At 38.3% G+C, this 18,143-nt stretch overlaps 1 protein-coding gene across 1 annotated transcript; it reads right to left on the bottom strand.

The window, feature by feature from the left end:
* Positions 1-862: 862 nt before the first annotated feature.
* vps37ba (VPS37B subunit of ESCRT-I a) lies at positions 863-17,381 on the bottom strand. Its single transcript, XM_066657669.1, has 4 exons — positions 16,964-17,381; positions 10,675-10,846; positions 6,254-6,336; positions 863-5,568 (listed from the first exon to the last, which is right to left on the bottom strand). Exons 1-4 carry the CDS (start codon positions 17,066-17,068, stop codon positions 5,098-5,100), a joined length of 831 nt encoding a protein of 276 aa, XP_066513766.1. The 5' UTR covers positions 17,069-17,381; the 3' UTR covers positions 863-5,097.
* Between the last annotated feature and the right edge of the window lie 762 nt (positions 17,382-18,143).

The raw sequence follows: 18,143 nt of genomic DNA, 5'->3' as shown, positions 1-18,143 counted from the left end.
AATTCATTCATTCATTCATTATCTGTAACCCTTATCCAGTTCAGGGTCACGGTGGGTCCAGAGCCTACCTGGAATCATTGGGCGCACCCTGGGGAATCATTGAATACACCCTGGAGGGGGTGCCAGTCCTTCACAGGGCAACACAGACACACACACACATTCACTCACACACACCTACGGACACTTTTTGAGTCGCCAATCCACCTACCAACGTGTGTTTTTGGACTGTGGGAGGAAACCGGAGCACCCGGAGAAAACCCACGCGGACACGGGGAGAACACACCAACTCCTCACAGACAGGCACCCGGAGCGGGAATCAAACCCACAACCTCCAGGCCCCTGGAGCCGTATGACTGCGACACTACCTGTTGGGCCACCGTGCCGCCCGTGTACTATAATTTTGAAGGGAAATTGTTCTGTGAAAACTAAGTTTCCTTTTAATATTTATTTACATTTGGAATTAAAGTTATAGAGATAGGAAAACATCTCTTTATTTTGAAATGTCACAAGAATGATGGTGATATTAAATGAGTGACATAAACATGTGTTGTACTATCATTATGAAGTAAAAGTGTTGTGTGCAAACTGGAGGATTTGTTTTAATAACAATACAGGGTGAATATAACTGGAATGCTATTTATTTAACCTTAAAATAGACATGGATCAGTTTCAGCATTTCTAGCCATTACCAAGAATATATAGACAGTGTACATTAATGGACTGTTGTCAGCAAGGCTGGACCTAAAGTGTAATAAAAAGGGTGGCTTCTGAGGGACAAGCAAACACAACGACCTAAAAAGGCATTCAAGTAAAACACCAGGTAAAACTTTTTTTTTTTTTTAATTGTGATTAAGACTCAATAAGAGCTGAGAAGTAGCTGGAAGAAACCTTTGTGGGTTTTCTTCTAAATTGCTGCACAATTCAATGGTTGAGGCAATACTTCAGAATGAAACACATTTTACACTCTCAGTCCAGTAGAGGTACATTATTGTCACTAAAAGTACCTTTAAAAAGGTACAACAGTGGTTTTGGAGTCCTGTTGTGTTCCCTGAAGGTACATAACATTCTCTTCTCCAGAAAGAAAGGTGAATATTCGTAATCTCTCATTATAGAACTGTGTAAAATAAGAAAACGTACTATAAGTCCTGGACATGAAATCAACAAAATATTAAAATCTGCAATTATAACAGAATAAGGTACCATTATGGCCCCTAATTAAAGGTACAAATACGTACCCTTGAAGGTACCACCACAGTGAGTTTTTCTAACAGTGTAGAGAAACTAAGAGTCAGAAACATTCAGTGTTGGAACCTTGACCCTTGGGTACTAACTTGTTTAGTGTCCCGACATTTTTGGAATCCGGTTTGTAGAAGCTCCTCAAAGAAAGTTACATGAAATGGTTTAGAATAGACTGACTGACGCCTGAAAATGTCTCGTATAGTCAATGTACTTTCACAAGGGGTACAATGTAGAGAAACACAATAAATAAATAAATAATAATAATAAAAAATCACCAAGATCCTATATAAAACTCTGAAGGCACATGTAAAGTCACTGGTGGTTTGTTCATAAGTAATAATTATACTATAGTTGTACACACTGACCTGTTTACTCTCCACTGTTAAGAACCATTAACCTACTCAAAACAAAATTATGCAATTTTAAAAAATCAACTACACTCCCCTATTAAAGATGAGGTGTTACAGAACAGCACATAGTCAATGCATATCAATTAACAGCTCCTTCAGTATATGTTGGATGTCAGTTTAAAATTTAAGGTGGTGTTTCGATCAAAGATCAGATTTACAAACTATTTCCCTGACCCTAACTTGTATAACTATATGCTGTGATTTATGGCTTTAATCTAATAGATTTTCCTGAAGGTACAAAGTTTAAGAGCACTTGTAAGATCATATTCAGATTGCAGGAATACACAAGCCAACTTTAGTACAAACAACCATAATTCTGAGAATTAAATAGTTAGTAATATCATACTTAGAAAAGCACTCCCATTGCAGTAGAAGCCGTTGGGCTGTTGCTGTATGCTGAGTATTTTGGACTTGTTACTATTTAAGAACAGTTTGTAGCATTGATATTCTCACAAGGGCAATACAAAGATCAGGGAGAACATTTTACAAAGGCTGTTTTTATTAACTTTTGTCTAGCATTCCAACAGTCAGTATGTTTGAATATTGGAAGTCATGGAAGTTTAAAAAAAAGAAAAAAAAAAACATTTTTATTAATTCCTCATATTAAACCAGATATGTAAACCAGGCACTGCAGAAACAGCATCTTAAATTTTACTTATAGTCCAAAAAAGATAGCCTGAAAACTACTCAAGTCAGCTAAATTCTTCTTCAACCTAAGGTTTGATGATTGAATATTTTCCCAATAGCTTGTACTGTATGTTTTGAATCAACCAATCGTGATTAGGTTGGTAAAACACTAGATGTCTTTAAGGGAAATAAGAGCAGGTGTGAACTGGTGATAGTTAACACAGTGGTCATACATGAAGGCACCAAGTGACCAAACACTGTGTCCAAACTGCAAGCAAGCAACAACAAACAGAAAAAAAATACAACAACAACAGAGTGTCCTCCTTATAATCAACACAGCTGTCTATACACCCAGGATACTCACCCATATAGGTGAAGTCTGGAGCTGTTTTCTAATTGGTCATTAGTTATGTGCAGTCATGTGTTCACCTGGAGTTAGCATACGATGTAACAGTTCACAGGACAGGCACTGTGGCATGACATGTAGTGTTGCTGTCTCACAGCTCCAGTGTAATAGGGTTGTAGTTTCAAACCCGGGTCACTTTCTGTGAGAAGTTTGGTGTGTCTAAGTGGGTTTCCTCTGGATGATCCAGTTTCCTCCCACAACAGAAAAACGCATGCTATTGTCCATTAAAGTGTGTGATGCCCTGTGATCCAGGGTGTGTTCCTGCTCTGCGCCCAGTGATTTCCCGGTGAAGCACTTATAGAAAATGAATGAATTAAACTGGAAACCTGAAATATCAGCTTGGGTTTCTGCTACTCATTCATTTCCCTCTTGAAAAAGACAATAAAAACAGAGTCAAAAATAGTCTTAAATAAAGACTTAAATAGCAGTGGGAGTAAGGCATGGAGAGAGAGCACCTTCATTGTGAATGACACGTTAGTAAACTGGTTTATGAATAATTAGATATGTTGGACTTGGCATTAGACATAAGTCGATTACAAACGCCATTCATTAGAGAAGCAGTTTCACTGATAAACAAACCAAAGCATTATTTTTTTTTTTCCACAAAGTCTTAGAAATCAATGGTGATATTGCTGTACACAACGGAAAGCTTGAAATGGACAAGAAATTGTGAAACTGAACAATATTAATATTCCTATTTTTTTTTAATACATAGATTCAATTTAGAACTTTAGGAAACATAACCTTTTGCTAGCGAACCCTCTTTGTATCTCAGATACACATCTACCAGTAATTGAATAGAATCGAACATGCCAGACCGGTTCATTTTCAGTGTTAGTCACAATAACAAAAGACAGTGCAAGCAAACGCCAAGCATCTTAAAGTGATTCTTTCAAATCTTATGTCCCACTACTCCTCCTATATATTCTCAAATCATTCATTAAGTATGGCCTAGCTCCAACAAGATTAAAATTTCCTAGCGTTTTTAGTGTCATTTTCTAGTAGAAGCTGACAGCCTATTTGAATTTATCATTAACTGCTGCATCATATAAGGTGGAAAGGCAAATATGAAAAATACAATAAAAGATTCCAACTCATATGTATTTCAGCAAAGAAAAAAAAAATATATAGATCAGATTAGCTGTAAAGAAAGAACACAGAGTCTGCCATTCCACCATTAGTAAGCAGAAGTTCAAATCTGCAAAGCCGCAGTAGGTTGTTAGCCATGTTTTTTGTTTTATGTTATTTATTTATTTATTTTTTAAGCATCACACCCCCTACTGATTATGACACAGCGTAGCAACTTACCCGACATATACTATTTGGCCAAAAATCTGCAGACACTTCAAATAACTGTCCGCATAGTTTTTGTCTTCTCCTCAGAAACCCATTGCTAGTAGAATGGGGCACTCTGGAACAGCCAGACATAATCAATTAGCTCACAATATCCAGTGATGTTGGATAGAGGGGCATACAGCTCCCCCTGCACTGATTGTGGAGCAATGGAAGAGTGTAGTGTGGAGTGATGAAGCATCGTCTGATACTTTTGAGATGGGTTGCAATGGTATTTGTGGTCCAGAACTAATCTTCCTATATTCAGTATAAGGCCTTCCCAGAAGACTTCAATAAGAGAAGCTGTTATGCCAGCGAAGGCAAAATTAACAATCTACTTATACACTTCTTTTCAGAAGAAATGTGGGAATCACACAAACTTTTGGCCACACAGTGTAGGGTAATCTTAATCACCAAGTCACCATCACCTTTCAGTCTCAACCTTGAGGCATCCCATAATCACAGTTCTAATAGATGTAACAGTTTTACATCTTCCACCCAAGCCTTTTGACTAGAACTCAATACACGCAACTAAAATATGTCTTTGGTTGCAGGTCTAAGCAACATTTCGGACTCTGTTTGCATAGGCTTCATAATCACAATAAGTGACGAAGCATTAAAAAAAATTGAAATGTATGAGTTTGGAGCAAACAAAAAGTGGTGACCCAGCATGTCAAGTTATTTTCCACTAATGACTACCAAACTGGGTCTTCTACTGCATTGGAGTGGATAACTGGTAAAAACCTCACATCCAAGATTTCTGATGCAAAACAAAGAAAAAAAAAGGGCTGGAGTGATTCAATGTAAAAATCAAACATCAGGGGTTAAGTAGTGTAACCAGCCATGTCAGATTTGACTCCAACTGACAGAAGTCTAAAGTGCAACATTAGGAGGAAGTAATAAGGTCCCACTGCAGATATTGCTGTTTTCAATTGCAGAAATGACTAGACTAGTATTTTTTTATAGCATTTATGATGCACATGATTCCACCAAGTGTTGGCTGGAGGACCTCGAGGAAGGTTCATTCAGGCTTTTGTCCAGTGCTTTTATTGTTCCTTCAACTTGGATAGAAAAGTCTCTAGATCACTGTACGATGAAGCCTGGTTGAGGGGCTAAACGAGGTGCCTGTCTCTGAGGGACTGGAGGGGGATATTGGGGCATACAATCGGGATATACAAGGTTGAGATTTGGTAGAGGCTGCCCAACTCTTGGTGGGATGGGAGGATAGGGGGCTGCAAGGGGGGAGAAAACAGGTGGAGGTGTAGGCAGAGGGGCTGCCTGGTTGCTTTTGATTGGAGGCAGTGGAGGTGCTCGTCTGGGTTGGGGAACAGGGGCCAGAGACCCGTTGATTTCTCTCTGAACTGGGGCAGGTATGGGGGACGGTTCTGCCGCTGGACGGATCACAGCCTGCAGAAGCTCGGGGGACTTCATCACCATCTCCTGGAGCTTCTCAATCTTCACCCGGCGAAGGTGAGCCAGTTTTCGCTTGCTCTGGTATTCATCGATGAAAGCATCAAGAGTCATGTCACCATTAAGGAATGAGTCGGCCATGTTCTTTTATTGAGAGAGAGAGAGAGATATGCGTTGAGGAGAGGTTAAGAGAGATGTACACAAAGACATTCAAAGTGTTTTAAAAAAATCATAGACAAAAAATGCCTAATTTTGATTAAGCACAATTTCACTACTATCGACACGACATACAAAATGTAGATTTTTGGATAGTCAATAAAATGCCTAAATTAGTGCTGGTGAAACCACACCCACATTTCCTATCACCCCTGTAAATGTCTGCAAGTTAGCCTACAATGACCCACTTCACATCAATCCCCTCTCAATGTTCCAATCATAAAAACATGACATTTCCCTTTAATAATAATAATAATAATTATATTTTACATAAGTAAAAACAAAGATAAGGAGCTTATGCATGTCCATCAGATGATTAATGACAATAGGAAAATCAAAGAGATTACAGACCATGAGTGAGAATGACAATTTGCAACATCACACACAGCTTTAGAGGCTTATGGACAGTGGCCACGTGTGACTTAACAAGTTACTGTTGAGACCAGCTGCCAAAAACAAAGAGATTAACGGCCAAAACCAGCTTCCCCTTGACTGTTACACAGCCTTCTGTCTGTCATTTTTTGTGCTTATTTAATGATAAGAAATTTGAGCAGTGGTAGTGTTTCTTATCCCCTGCCAGGCTCTTGTGGTTAGTGAAGTATGACTGTGGTACCTCTGTTTCCTCTTCAATTTTGGCTCCTTCCGTTTGCAACAGTGCAAGAAGAGTGTCCAATGAGCTGGTGCCGGACTTATGGTCTGTGAGCAGGAGAAGAGAGTGAATGTTACTAAAAGATTATTATTAGAAAATAGAGATGAACCATAAACTTTGGTAAAAAAAAAACTGGTCAAAACTGATATGCCAGTTTTAAGAAATGTATTATCTCTGTTCAGGTGAGTTTCATATATTTATGTTACAAACATAATCAAAGAATTCCACTGCAGGTTTTGACACCATATTAAAAACCACCAGCTTGTTACATAAGTATAACTAAAATAAAATTTAGCTTACATTGGGTTCCAGCATTTTAATCATAAATACTACTGCATATTTTGGCTTGGAATTCTTGTGGGAAGATCAGGTCCTTATGTTTTGCAAATGTCTAAAACCTTTCCCGTAGTAGCACATCCACCTTCCACCACCACACACAGCCTGGTTTACAGTGGAATTTGGTCCCAGACAAGAATTCTTCCTCACAGATTTGAGTGTCTGCCATTGGCTTTGGGTGTGACTGAGGGGGAAGTTGCAGTGAAACCAGAAATGTATGGTAGCCATACCACCAGAAATGCATGAAATCTATGGGCTGTGCCGTAAATAGTTAGAATTAGACGTTTCCTCTTCTGGAAGCATGCAAATTATAACCATAAGTTCCATAAACTGATCTTGTGTGCATAACAACTGGAAGGCTTAAAAAAAACAAGGTCAAAGACCCTTCTTCTGCTCCTCTCCCAGACAGAATTTAATTTATCCCACTATCCCAGAGAGCCTTGGAAGGGATTTCCCAGCTGCTTGAGATATTAACTATTAAGTCAACACACTTAACTATGTGCGAACCCATAACTTCGGGCTCTCCAAAACTGGTAGCAGTAATAACACGGCGAAACTTAATATTAGTAAGGCCCTGGTCAATCAAACTCAAAGATGAGTTTCAAACTACTGCACGATTCACCTTCGTTAGCTTGGCTTTGTATTCAGACAGTGACCACACGGAATGGAAAAACCTTTTCCTGGAAATGTGTGGGATATAAAGGATTACCTAAGCATGACACTTCAGTTTTTCTCACTCTCTCCCCCCACCCCCACCAACTCCACCTCTGCTCTGAGGAGTTCCCCACTCACACAAAGCTCCATTCTCCTACAGCTACACAAACACAGCACTGCCCTCACACTGAGGCATCATGGGACAACCATTTGCCTGTAACCAAACCACAATGTGCTTGTGTGTCTGAGTGTGAAAGAGAGACAGACAGACAGAGAGAGACACTGTATGAGAAGGCAAATGGTCTTCCTTTCCTATTTCTGCTTCTGCCTTTGCACAGCCACAGTCTCAACTCAAAGAAACACACTTTATCAGCTAGACTGTCCCACACATTTTAAACACTTGTTCTATCAATTTTCCTTCGAACATGAAGTGTTTGATACAGTGCTTATCCCCCTTTGCTGCAGTAACAGTGTACTCTTGTGGGAAAACCTTACACTAGATGTTGGAACATTGTGAGAATTTGATGTCATTCAGTCATGTAAACATTAGTGTGATCAGGTACTGACGTTAGACTACCAGTTCTGACCACAATTCAACTCCTGTTGGGATTCATACCCCTCTAGCATGAATCATTCTAGTATTAGGTTCATGTGAAGCTGCTCCAGTAGTGGTCTGAAAGTGATATCAGAATAAGCCACTAACTCTTTATATTCTAGATATAATCCAGACATATTCTAATGCAAGGTGTGAACAACTATAATAAGACATACTTCTGGGCAATAATATACCAAAGGTTTAAAAATATTAGGACTGTTCACTTTTGACTCTCCGTTATTTTGCTGTGCTAGACAGTCCAGCCAGATGCTCACATTAGCATGTGTGTGACAGCACATTCAAGCTGGAGGCCTGGGAAAGTGGGTTACCTACATTTCACCGACACAAACACACACAGCACACACTGACCTTGCTTTGACCGTACATAACATCACAATCTGCCGCAGCGGTTTACTTTTGGCAAACAAAATATTACTCGAGGGGTTTCAGAGGGCAAACATATTCCAAAACAAACAACAAATTAACAAACATTTTATTAACTTTACATTCATGTGCAGCTACTCCAGAGAAGTCTCATTTCATGCTATTTTATGGCATACAGATTTTTTTACACACATACACTCTTAAAAATAAAGGTGGTACAAAATGTTCTTAGAGCCATATAAGAACCACATTTGGTTCCATAAAGAAACATTTTTGCTAATATGTTAAATGGGTAAAGAACTTTAAGACCAAGTGATGGATTTTTAAACCTTTCAAAGGTTCTTCACACATGCATTTCTTAAACAAAAGTGGTCTTTTATGGAACCAGAATTGGTTCTCCTATGGCATCGCTCAAGGAACCTTTTGTAGCACCTTTATTTTTAAGAGTGTATTGTAGTTCAGTACTGAAAATTGATCTTCCCTTTGAAGGCTCATTTATGCACAAAATTAAATAGGCAAATTCATGAAGCCTTCTGTCCATAATCTGCGTTCATTTCATCCATATTTGTGGATGTTCTTGGAATGCTTAGGGATATGAATGGAACAGAGCAGTTTCACTGGGAACCATGGGGACAGCGCAGCTGAAAGTTCAACCAAAACCCGATCTGTGGTAAAACAAGTGAAAATAATTCTCCATCTCCATGTCATGAAGTATTTAACATCCTAACAGACCACCACTGTCTTAAACTGCTGTCTCTTTTTTCCTCTTTGTAGTATAAGTAACATTATGTATTGAATCGCCACTTCCACCACTGCTGCCATGTTTGCTCTGCCTTCAGCTTTAGTAAACCGAGCAAAACGAACATAACGTTAAAAAAAATAAATAAATAAAAATCTATCTCAACAACAGCGCCCTCAAGAGCAGAATATTTGTAATGTAATACCTCGCTTCTCACAGCCCTGCCCTTGATTCTCAAAAAACAAAAACAAAAAAATTCCTGCTGCATATCTCTGCTGACACAGATGTAACACCATACTTAACATCAACGACAACGTACAGGATGCATAGAAGTCTGAAGACAGTGGCAACGTTAGAAAGGATTTATTTATATATACATAAGGAACTTAAATGTTACTGTTCAAACCAGCAACACACACTTTCAAATTAACCATCACATCGTTCAAACCGGTCTTGCACGTTTTTTTATTTGGTACAAACGTAAAGCCCAAAGCGAATTCGTCCTGCTCTCAGGACCTGTGATTAGCCGCAAAGCTGTGTTAGTGTGATATTTTTGAGATTGTTACCTGGCAACCGTTGGGTCACATGCTCTAATCAGTAACAGCATTTCATTCAGTCCAAACACATGGATTAGTTTTTATACAGCATTAGGACCATCACATCAAGTACAACAAATGTAAATGTCCTAAGTTAATCAAATATAAATAAATACATTTTGTTGCTAGATATTTTGTAAAGTGCAATAAAAATAAGATTCTTTTGTTTGTTAATCCTCTTGAAACTGATAAAGGTACGAAGAAAAGATTTCCGGTGACTTCACTGACCAAACCTGCCTATATAATATGTAAACACAAAAACTAACACATGTAGCAGGGTGTGTCAAAGAGATACAGTTCCCTGCAATCTGATCTCTGCTTGGCGATGGATCCTGATCAGCTGACGGAACCTTCCCTTCTACCATCTGCTAATGTCTTCATTTCTGCTTCGACCAAGATAAAACAAAACAAAAGAGAAAGAGAAAGAGAGAGAGAGAGAGAGAGAGAGAGAGAGAGAGAGAGAGAGAAGAGAATCATCAGACTCCACCTGTTGTTATTCACCTATTTAAGCCAAGGAATGATGAGTTCTTCTGGTTTTTCAAGTTCTGACATCACAGAATCTCTCTCTCTCTGCCCTTGTTTTTCTTGGTTGAAGCAGAGGTGAATGGACAGACAGAATTCAAATTTTCTAGAAGGGGAGTTTGTTGCTTAAGAAGTTTCAGAAGTACACTACACATGTAAAATGTGCCCCACCTGTGGGAGTGGTGTAATTTTTACAGAGAACATAAACATTTTCAAATATTCAGTTTAGACTTTTTTTCTTTTTTTTTTTTTAGGTGTAACAAGGTGGACGGGTGTCTAGCTACTAAAGATGTTAAGTTTTGAAAAACTCCTTTATATGTGAGTGTACCTGAACATGCTGTTCTGTTGAAATTTGATACATATTACTAGTTTTATTTTTTTTTTTTTTATAAATTTCTACCATTTCTCCCAGTAGAGTGCTGCCTTATGAAGTATCTGAATTGGGCCGGGTTCAATATATCTAATATTATTCCAATAAATTATGCATTGATTAGCCCTGAATTTGATTTGTAAGATCAGATCACACATCCCAAGCTTAGTCTGTGAAGTCTTACGTCACCTAGTGTGGATTTGTGGAGCTGGTAGACCTCAAATATGTCCTGCAGAGAGCGGTAGCACTTGGTAAGCTCATTCTTCTGAAGGTCCAGTCCGGGCTGCAGCTGGAGGTTCTGCTCAGCCAAGCTCCGGTTACTGGCCAGGGTCATTTCCTTACTCTGCTTCACCTCCTTCACCTGGAGATAGAGAAATACACACAATTATGTTTTAATTGAAAGCAACAGGGCCCTTTCCAGAGTGTGTTCCCACCTTGCGCCCAGTGATTCTGGGTAGGCTCCAGACCCACTGTGACCCTGAATTGGATAAGCGGTTTCAGACAATGAATGAATGAAGACAATAGGATATATCTGACAAAAATGTCAAATTTTGAATCACAAGATGCACTAAATCTTGTCTTAAACATGGCTCCCCTAAAATGGGGACACACTGTGAAATATTAACTGGTTCATTCATGTACTAAAAAGCAGTTTGAATAAAAATTTGATTCTTCGTTTCTTGAGAACCACAATTCACTTTCATAAATGCTGCTGGCTACTTCCTAGTTGTAAAAATGACTGACTGCCATTAAATTCAGACATTGGATTCCTTCCACACTGTTGCACTTTTCAGGCTCTATTTGTTAAAAATTGCTCTAAAATGTTTGCATTAAAAAAAAAAAGCCCTCGACAAACTGCATGTTTCATTAACACATATATATCAACACAAGAAATAGAACTTTATTTCCTTGTGCAGTTAGAGGATATTTATAAGAATAGCGGTAGAACAGAGAGTCATTGGTCAGAAACAGCTGATGACCTTGTTTAATTTTATAACTGCTTATTTTATTAACTGTGTAAAAGACATTTGGCTGGCTCTACTACAGAACAACCATAGTAGACAGGCATAAAAACAACTGTGCATAAAGTAACTGATTTTATTCTTCAAATATAAATGGTTTGTATCACTCAGAGTCTCCCTGAACTGAACTTTTCCCTGCCTTATCTGGCCTTTTCAGAGTGCTAATAAAAGCTTCACAGTGTAAAAGGAACTGGATTTGGAATCCTGATTGTGCATATAACCAAGTTCAGTTCGGTTTTGACTGCTTCTCACATTCAGCTTATACTCCATCATACAAATCTAGGGTTGGGGTTAGGGTTACAGCATTCATTCCTGATTGATCTGGAATCAACTTTTATTTCGTTTAGACTTGGAATGATTCATAAACAGACAAATATCGTAAAGAAAAATTATTGTTCCCAAATAGAAAAACAGAAACACTTGTGCGCATATATATACACATTAATAACATAGGCCTATTATTTATATAACACATCAATATTTCACAGAGCTTTGTAGTCTGGCATACAACTCAACTGTGGTCTAAGTTCTTTAGTTCTTGCCATACATACGCTACTTCAGAATAATTAATCAATTTTCCCAAAAATGTTGTTTTTCCGGAAAGTACATCAAAGACTGTAGCATTGTGGCACTGAGGGCAGCATTAGCATCACCTAGCTTCTGGATGTTTTTTGTGGCCTGCTTTGGAAGTTTAAAGTTTATATTGATGATTTGACATTGTTGCTGGAGAAGACTAGAAGAAGACTGTGCTGTATGTACTCACATATATTCAAGCCTTATAGGGTTTCAAAATTTAAGGCTGTTTGGTAAAACAATAAGGTAAACTTTCAAAGCAGTGAGGAGGCACATGTACATTGTTTGAACACGAGCATGCCTCCTCACTCAAATCAAACACCTGATATTTATGAATGTTTTCCTAAACATCTTGTAGATGTAGCCTCAATAAATGAACATAACTAAATATAAAATTATCAAATAACCATATGTTGGGAGCAGTAATGTATTTACTGCCAAAAATAAGTTAACTATACATTTTTATCAAAATGCTTTCATTTGAAATTAAAAACTTATCACTGGGTTTTTCATGCTGCATCTGTCAATTCATGTTATCAAAAACATTATATGTTTATACACACCATGTGTGTATTGTAAAAATAAACGACAAAAATTGCCAGTACATCATCTAAACACTATAGCGACAAAAGTAGATAAAAGAACAAACATTATTCTTGCTGCTTAATACATTTTTAGCGATGTTAATTAATAATAATAATAATAATAATAATATTATATATATATTTTGAAAACGCCTTTCAAGAGACTCAAGGACCATGTACAATAGATAATAAAAGAAAAAATAAAAGGTAAATATACATACATAACCATAAAGACATACACATAATATCATCCATATGCTAGTTTAAAAAGATGAGTTTTGAGTCTGGTTTTTAAAACATCTACAGATGAACAAGCTCGCAGTTCATCAGGAACACTATTCCACAGCTTTGGACCCGCAACACAAAACACAAATTTCCAATGGTGCTTAGCTTAAAATGTATGACCTCAAGCAATTGGAGGCTTGTGGACCGAAGAGTACGCACTGGAGAGTATGATTGAAGTAAACTACTTAGATAAGAAAGGGCAAGGTCGTGCAAGGATTTAAACACCAACACAAGCAATTTGTACTGCATACGGTACTTCACTGGGAGCCAATGAAGACGACTTAGGACTGAAGTAATATGCTCCCAATGATCTTGTATGGGTCAGCACTCTAGCAGCAGAATTCTGCACATACTGCAGCCTGCTCAAAGCCCGAGAAGGGAGGTCACACAACAGAGCACTGCAGTAGTTGAGTCTGGAAGTTACAAATGCATGGACTATGGTCTCGGCAGCAGTGAAAGACAGAAAAGGGCGAATCCTAGAAATATTTTTAAGATGGAGGCTGTCCTACATGTGTTGTTAATGTGTGTTTCAAATGATAATGTAGAATCAAAAATTACTCCAAGATTTCTCACTAGTGTTGAGGTAGAGACTTCTTTTTAATTTACTTCTTTAAAACATTAATATGAACATACTTCAACAACTCCAAACAGATGGCAAGATGCAACATAGACCTCAAATTAGTACAGCACAAAACTGCACAAGAATGAAAGCTTTAGCCACCAAACATGTCTTGGCTAACTGAATGCAACTGGGGAGTAAACAGAAAAATGGGAACTATTGCTTTAATAGAAGACAACAAGACTGGGCTGAGTCCTAAAGCAATCGTGGCTTCAAAACACAATTTTGTCTGTAACTCTTTGTTTTTTTGAGTGTGTCCAGAAACAAAAGGGTAACTCTGAGACACAGTTTTACACATCAGTTTATGATGACACAATCCTGGCTCCCATAAGGAAGTGAGACCTATTTCCATTTTTTTTCTATTGTTATTAGGAAAAGGGAGGGGGGTGGTTGGAAACCACATACGGCCAACTTCTCTCCAAAGGTTCCGCAGAGCTTTTAACACACTGTCTGCCAAGTGTGTGGCTTGGGGAAGTTGGTGTGAATCATGGACACTGCCAATTTCTAGCAAAGACTGAACACAGAAGGCATTACATTCACAGATGACGCTGCATTTACATTTACTACATTACTCACTCAAGAGTGACAGAAACTGGGTCTTTATCTATCAGCTGGTGTACAATACCCTTACAAAAGGAGTCACCCCGAAAGGAGATATGTCAACGTTCTTTTCAATTTTAATAAAGGTATTAAATAATACTTTTTTGTATAGGGTCATTATAAGCAATTGTTTTTTAAGGAAAATAAGTAGGCCTAATACTGAAATATAAGAGAGAAACACCGCCAGAAAGGTCACCTTTAAGTGCCAATGTTCAGAGAAAATAAAAGCTAATCAAATCTCTGATAAGCAGCCGCTTACACTCTTTCCATTCAGTCTATCTTAATACAAGCTACTGTGGCAAGGCACATCAAACATTTTCCATAGATTACGAGTCTGGGCCTGTTCATACTGGGTCCACTGACTTATTCTTAACACAGACGTCAAACAAGCTGTAAACATTAAATAAAGCTCTATTCACTGTGAGTGTAACACGACCCCTAAGAGTTCAGCAGCTGCTATATTTGGCAAGAGCAGAAATATCAGTGATAGTAGAGGAGCAGGTCTTTTCAGAACACATTCTTAATCAAAGACATTCAATTGTGAATATCTGCTCATTTATTGCTGAGTATTTTTAGTTCCATAGAGAGTACCGCTCAGTACATACTTATAAACAATATAATTCTTTAAATAAATAAATATATATATATATATACCCCCCAAATTACACTTGCTCAGCCAACAACTTTTCCTAAAAAGACTGCAATTTACTCATATTACTACACAAAAGAACAGAAATGTATACTTACCTGTCTTATATTTTTATAAAGTATAACCAGTTTTTATATATTATGTCACATGATGTGATTATGACTGTGGTATAGACACACAGTCTATTTACTGGTGCATATTTTCTGTTCCAGTGGAAATTTGGCATTTCTCTATGTGAATACCTCATAGGTCACTATGTGATCTGTGTGAATATGTATTGTTTTTATATTTTACATGTGGTGAATAATATGCTAGGGCGGCACGGTGGCGCAGCAGGTAGTGTCGCAGTCACACAGCTCCAGGGGCCTGGAGGTTGTGGGTTCGATTCCCGCTCCGGGTGACTGTCTGTGAGGAGTTGGTGTGTTCTCCCCGGGTCCGCGTGGGTTTCCTCCGGGTGCTCCGGTTTCCTCCCACAGTCCAAAAACACACGTTGCAGGTGGATTGGCGACTCGAAAGTGTCTGTAGGTGTGAGTGTGTGAGTGAATGTGTGTGTGTCTGTGTTGCCCTGTGAAGGACTGGCGCCCCCTCCAGGGTGTATTCCCGCCTTGCGCCAATGATTCTAGGTAGGCTCTGGACCCCCCGCGACCCTGAATTGGATAAGGGGTTACAGATAATGGATGGATGGATGAATAATATGCTTTGATTTGCTCCTATACTGATCTCTCAGATTACACAGGGTCATGACTGGTATATATTTAATTAATAAATAAATACATTAATTAATTAATTTTAAAAAACTTGCTGAGAAAGAAGGATGTGAACACAAGATATCCAGCTGCTGAATCTGGAAGTCACGTCAGTCAGACTCAAAAGCTGCAAACACATGGAGTCTAGCACTTTGTGTCTGTTTTGCAAAAAATGACTCAGCATAAATTGAACCGGAACAATGACTCATCCCCACCTGAGACTCAGGTAAGAGATTCCACTCCCAGTTCCTGGTAATTGAAACCAGAACCCATGGCAATGCAGCAGAGCCAAATTGACAACACTCTGTTTACTCTGACATTTTATGTAGGCACCTTCATAGAGAAAATGATTCCATATTTTACCACCAACTGTGTATTTTTACATTAAAAATAATGCACTTTTTCCATTATATGTACTACCCAGTTATGAGTTCAGCTTTTAAACCAAAAAGAAATCTGCTAAACAGTTTGTTATTGGCTTAGATCTTTAATTGTCAAAACATTCTTCCTTATTTTATTCAAAATGTCTCAAAAAACACTACAGCCAAAGAACTTACAATCCCACTCTGGTCACTGATTAAACCACTAAAGACATCTTATTATTCACAGAAAGCCAGACCCCACAAGTTGATGGAATTGGTTAGGTTTCAGCCATAAGGAAACTTTATAAGGTCTTTGAACACGGCAGTTTCAAAACAGACATTCACAGTATGTTTTAACAAGACTGAAAACCTGATTTTTAGTGGAGGTTTCGTTAACCCTGTCTACTGAACAACGCCATTCCAGAGAACAGTCTTATGGCACTGGCCAAATGCACCAACACAGTGTGAAATACCAAACATTTCTGTAATCAATTACCACATTTCAACAATAACGAATGGGTGAATGCTTGGGGCTGGTGAAATATTATTACAGGGTTAGGATTCGTGCTTATGTGTGTTCATGTTTGAGGAAATTGGTTCAGGACAGCACAAAATCTATGGATTTTGGGGGAGGAGGAGGGGGGGGGGGGTTAACGGAATTCTGGAGCACTATTAGAGTTGGGTTCGTGTGAGTTTTACTCAACGGTTAAACCGCGAAACCGTGACCTGAGACGGTTACGAATGTTTAGCTTAATCGATTGAAAGCGTACATAGTTCCTGTTAAATATTGTAAAATAATAATAATAATAATTATTATTATTATTATTATTAGCTTTTTGTTGAAGAAGTCGAGTGTTCTCGGAAAAGAGTCGTAAACCTGTCAAGTTTAAACCGTTTTCTCACGTGTCCTCGTGTTCTTCTTACAACCTCTCCGTGACGGGGAACAGTTTTAAGTGTTTTCGTGTATTAGTTTTACGCAACCGCATCAGTTAAAGTAAAATGCGAAAAATGGAATAAGAAAGCTAACTTTTTACTCACCTCCTCGGTTTCCTCGACGATGGCGTTGAGTTTGTCGTCGTCTTCGAGCAATTCCATCAGCTGAGCGATGGAAAAGCTACTCAATACGTTTCCGAACCGAGCCATTTCTGGCAACCTGTCCCTCTTCCTCGACTCCTCTCCGGCCTTCTGCCCAGCTCCCCACACAGTGCCGAGAGGAACAACAAAAAACAAACACACAAGCAAAGGCAGCCTAATTTCTCAAGACGGAAGAGTGCAATATAGGCTGTGTTCCAATCTGTGAACGTGCTGCCTACTAAGTGCACTTCCATTGGACCTTGGAGTTTGGGGCAGTCATTATTTTTGGTGCTGTTCCTAATCGCAATGAACAGTACATTTCACCTAAAACATGTTTTGTACTTTCAAGATATGTATTTTATTCCAAAAATAATGTAGTTGATTTTATCCAGTCAAAGTGTGCTTCTTTTTATGGCAAAGACCTAGATTCAAATCCACCCGCTGATTGAGTTAGTGAAGTGACCCGTTAGAAATGTCGTCGGTTGAGTTACAAAGTCGACGACTAACAGGTTGCACGAGATTTTTGTGCTTTCTTTATGCCATTTGAATTGGGTTCAATATGCAATCAAACATGAAACAAAACAAGCCAATGGATTCAAATCCAGGTCTTCTGGTTCCTAGGTAAAGCACTACACTTTTTTTAAACTTCTGATTTATTGATCCAGCTTTAGCAATATTAATATGAATATTGAAAGACTTGTTTTTCAGTTTAACTCACTTTTGCAACTGCTTCTGTCTATAGGGTTGCCAAGGTATTCATAATCCCTTTTTATAACTCCAGCACGGGGTTTGAACCCTGGACCTATGGTACAAGAGGGCAGTAACTTTCATGTTCCGCATCAAGTGACTTGTGGAGCTCTGGCACATCTTGAGCCTCTTGAAATGGTGAGGTTATTTAGAATCAAGCCCCAGGCTTGCAAGTATTTTAAAACCTTAAATTTTTATCATTAAAATAAAATGAAAATATATTTAACATTTGGTTTTAGGTTGACATTGGGGAAAATGTTTTATATTTGATCACAATTGGAAAATCCAGTTATGGAAACAATTATTTACAACAGTACTGCACTGATTGATTTAGGTACTCCAGCCAAAAAAAAAATGCAATAATTATTTTACTTTGAGACTTAACACATTATTCAGT

This window comes from Hoplias malabaricus, chromosome Y (assembly GCF_029633855.1).
Source record: "Hoplias malabaricus isolate fHopMal1 chromosome Y, fHopMal1.hap1, whole genome shotgun sequence".
Taxonomy (NCBI): Eukaryota; Metazoa; Chordata; class Actinopteri; order Characiformes; family Erythrinidae; genus Hoplias; species Hoplias malabaricus.
This window is presented reverse-complemented; position numbering and strand designations above follow the sequence as displayed.

Coding starts and splice junctions, on each gene's coding strand:
- vps37ba (XM_066657669.1), bottom strand. CDS start 17,068: ATGGCTCGGTTCGGAAACGTATTGAGTAGCTTTTCCATCGCTCAGCTG. Junction 10,847..16,963: donor TCGTCGAGGAAACCGAGGAG/GTGAGTAAAAAG, acceptor CTCTATCTCCAG/GTGAAGGAGGTGAAGCAGAG. Junction 6,337..10,674: donor GCTCCACAAATCCACACTAG/GTGACGTAAGAC, acceptor TCCTGCTCACAG/ACCATAAGTCCGGCACCAGC.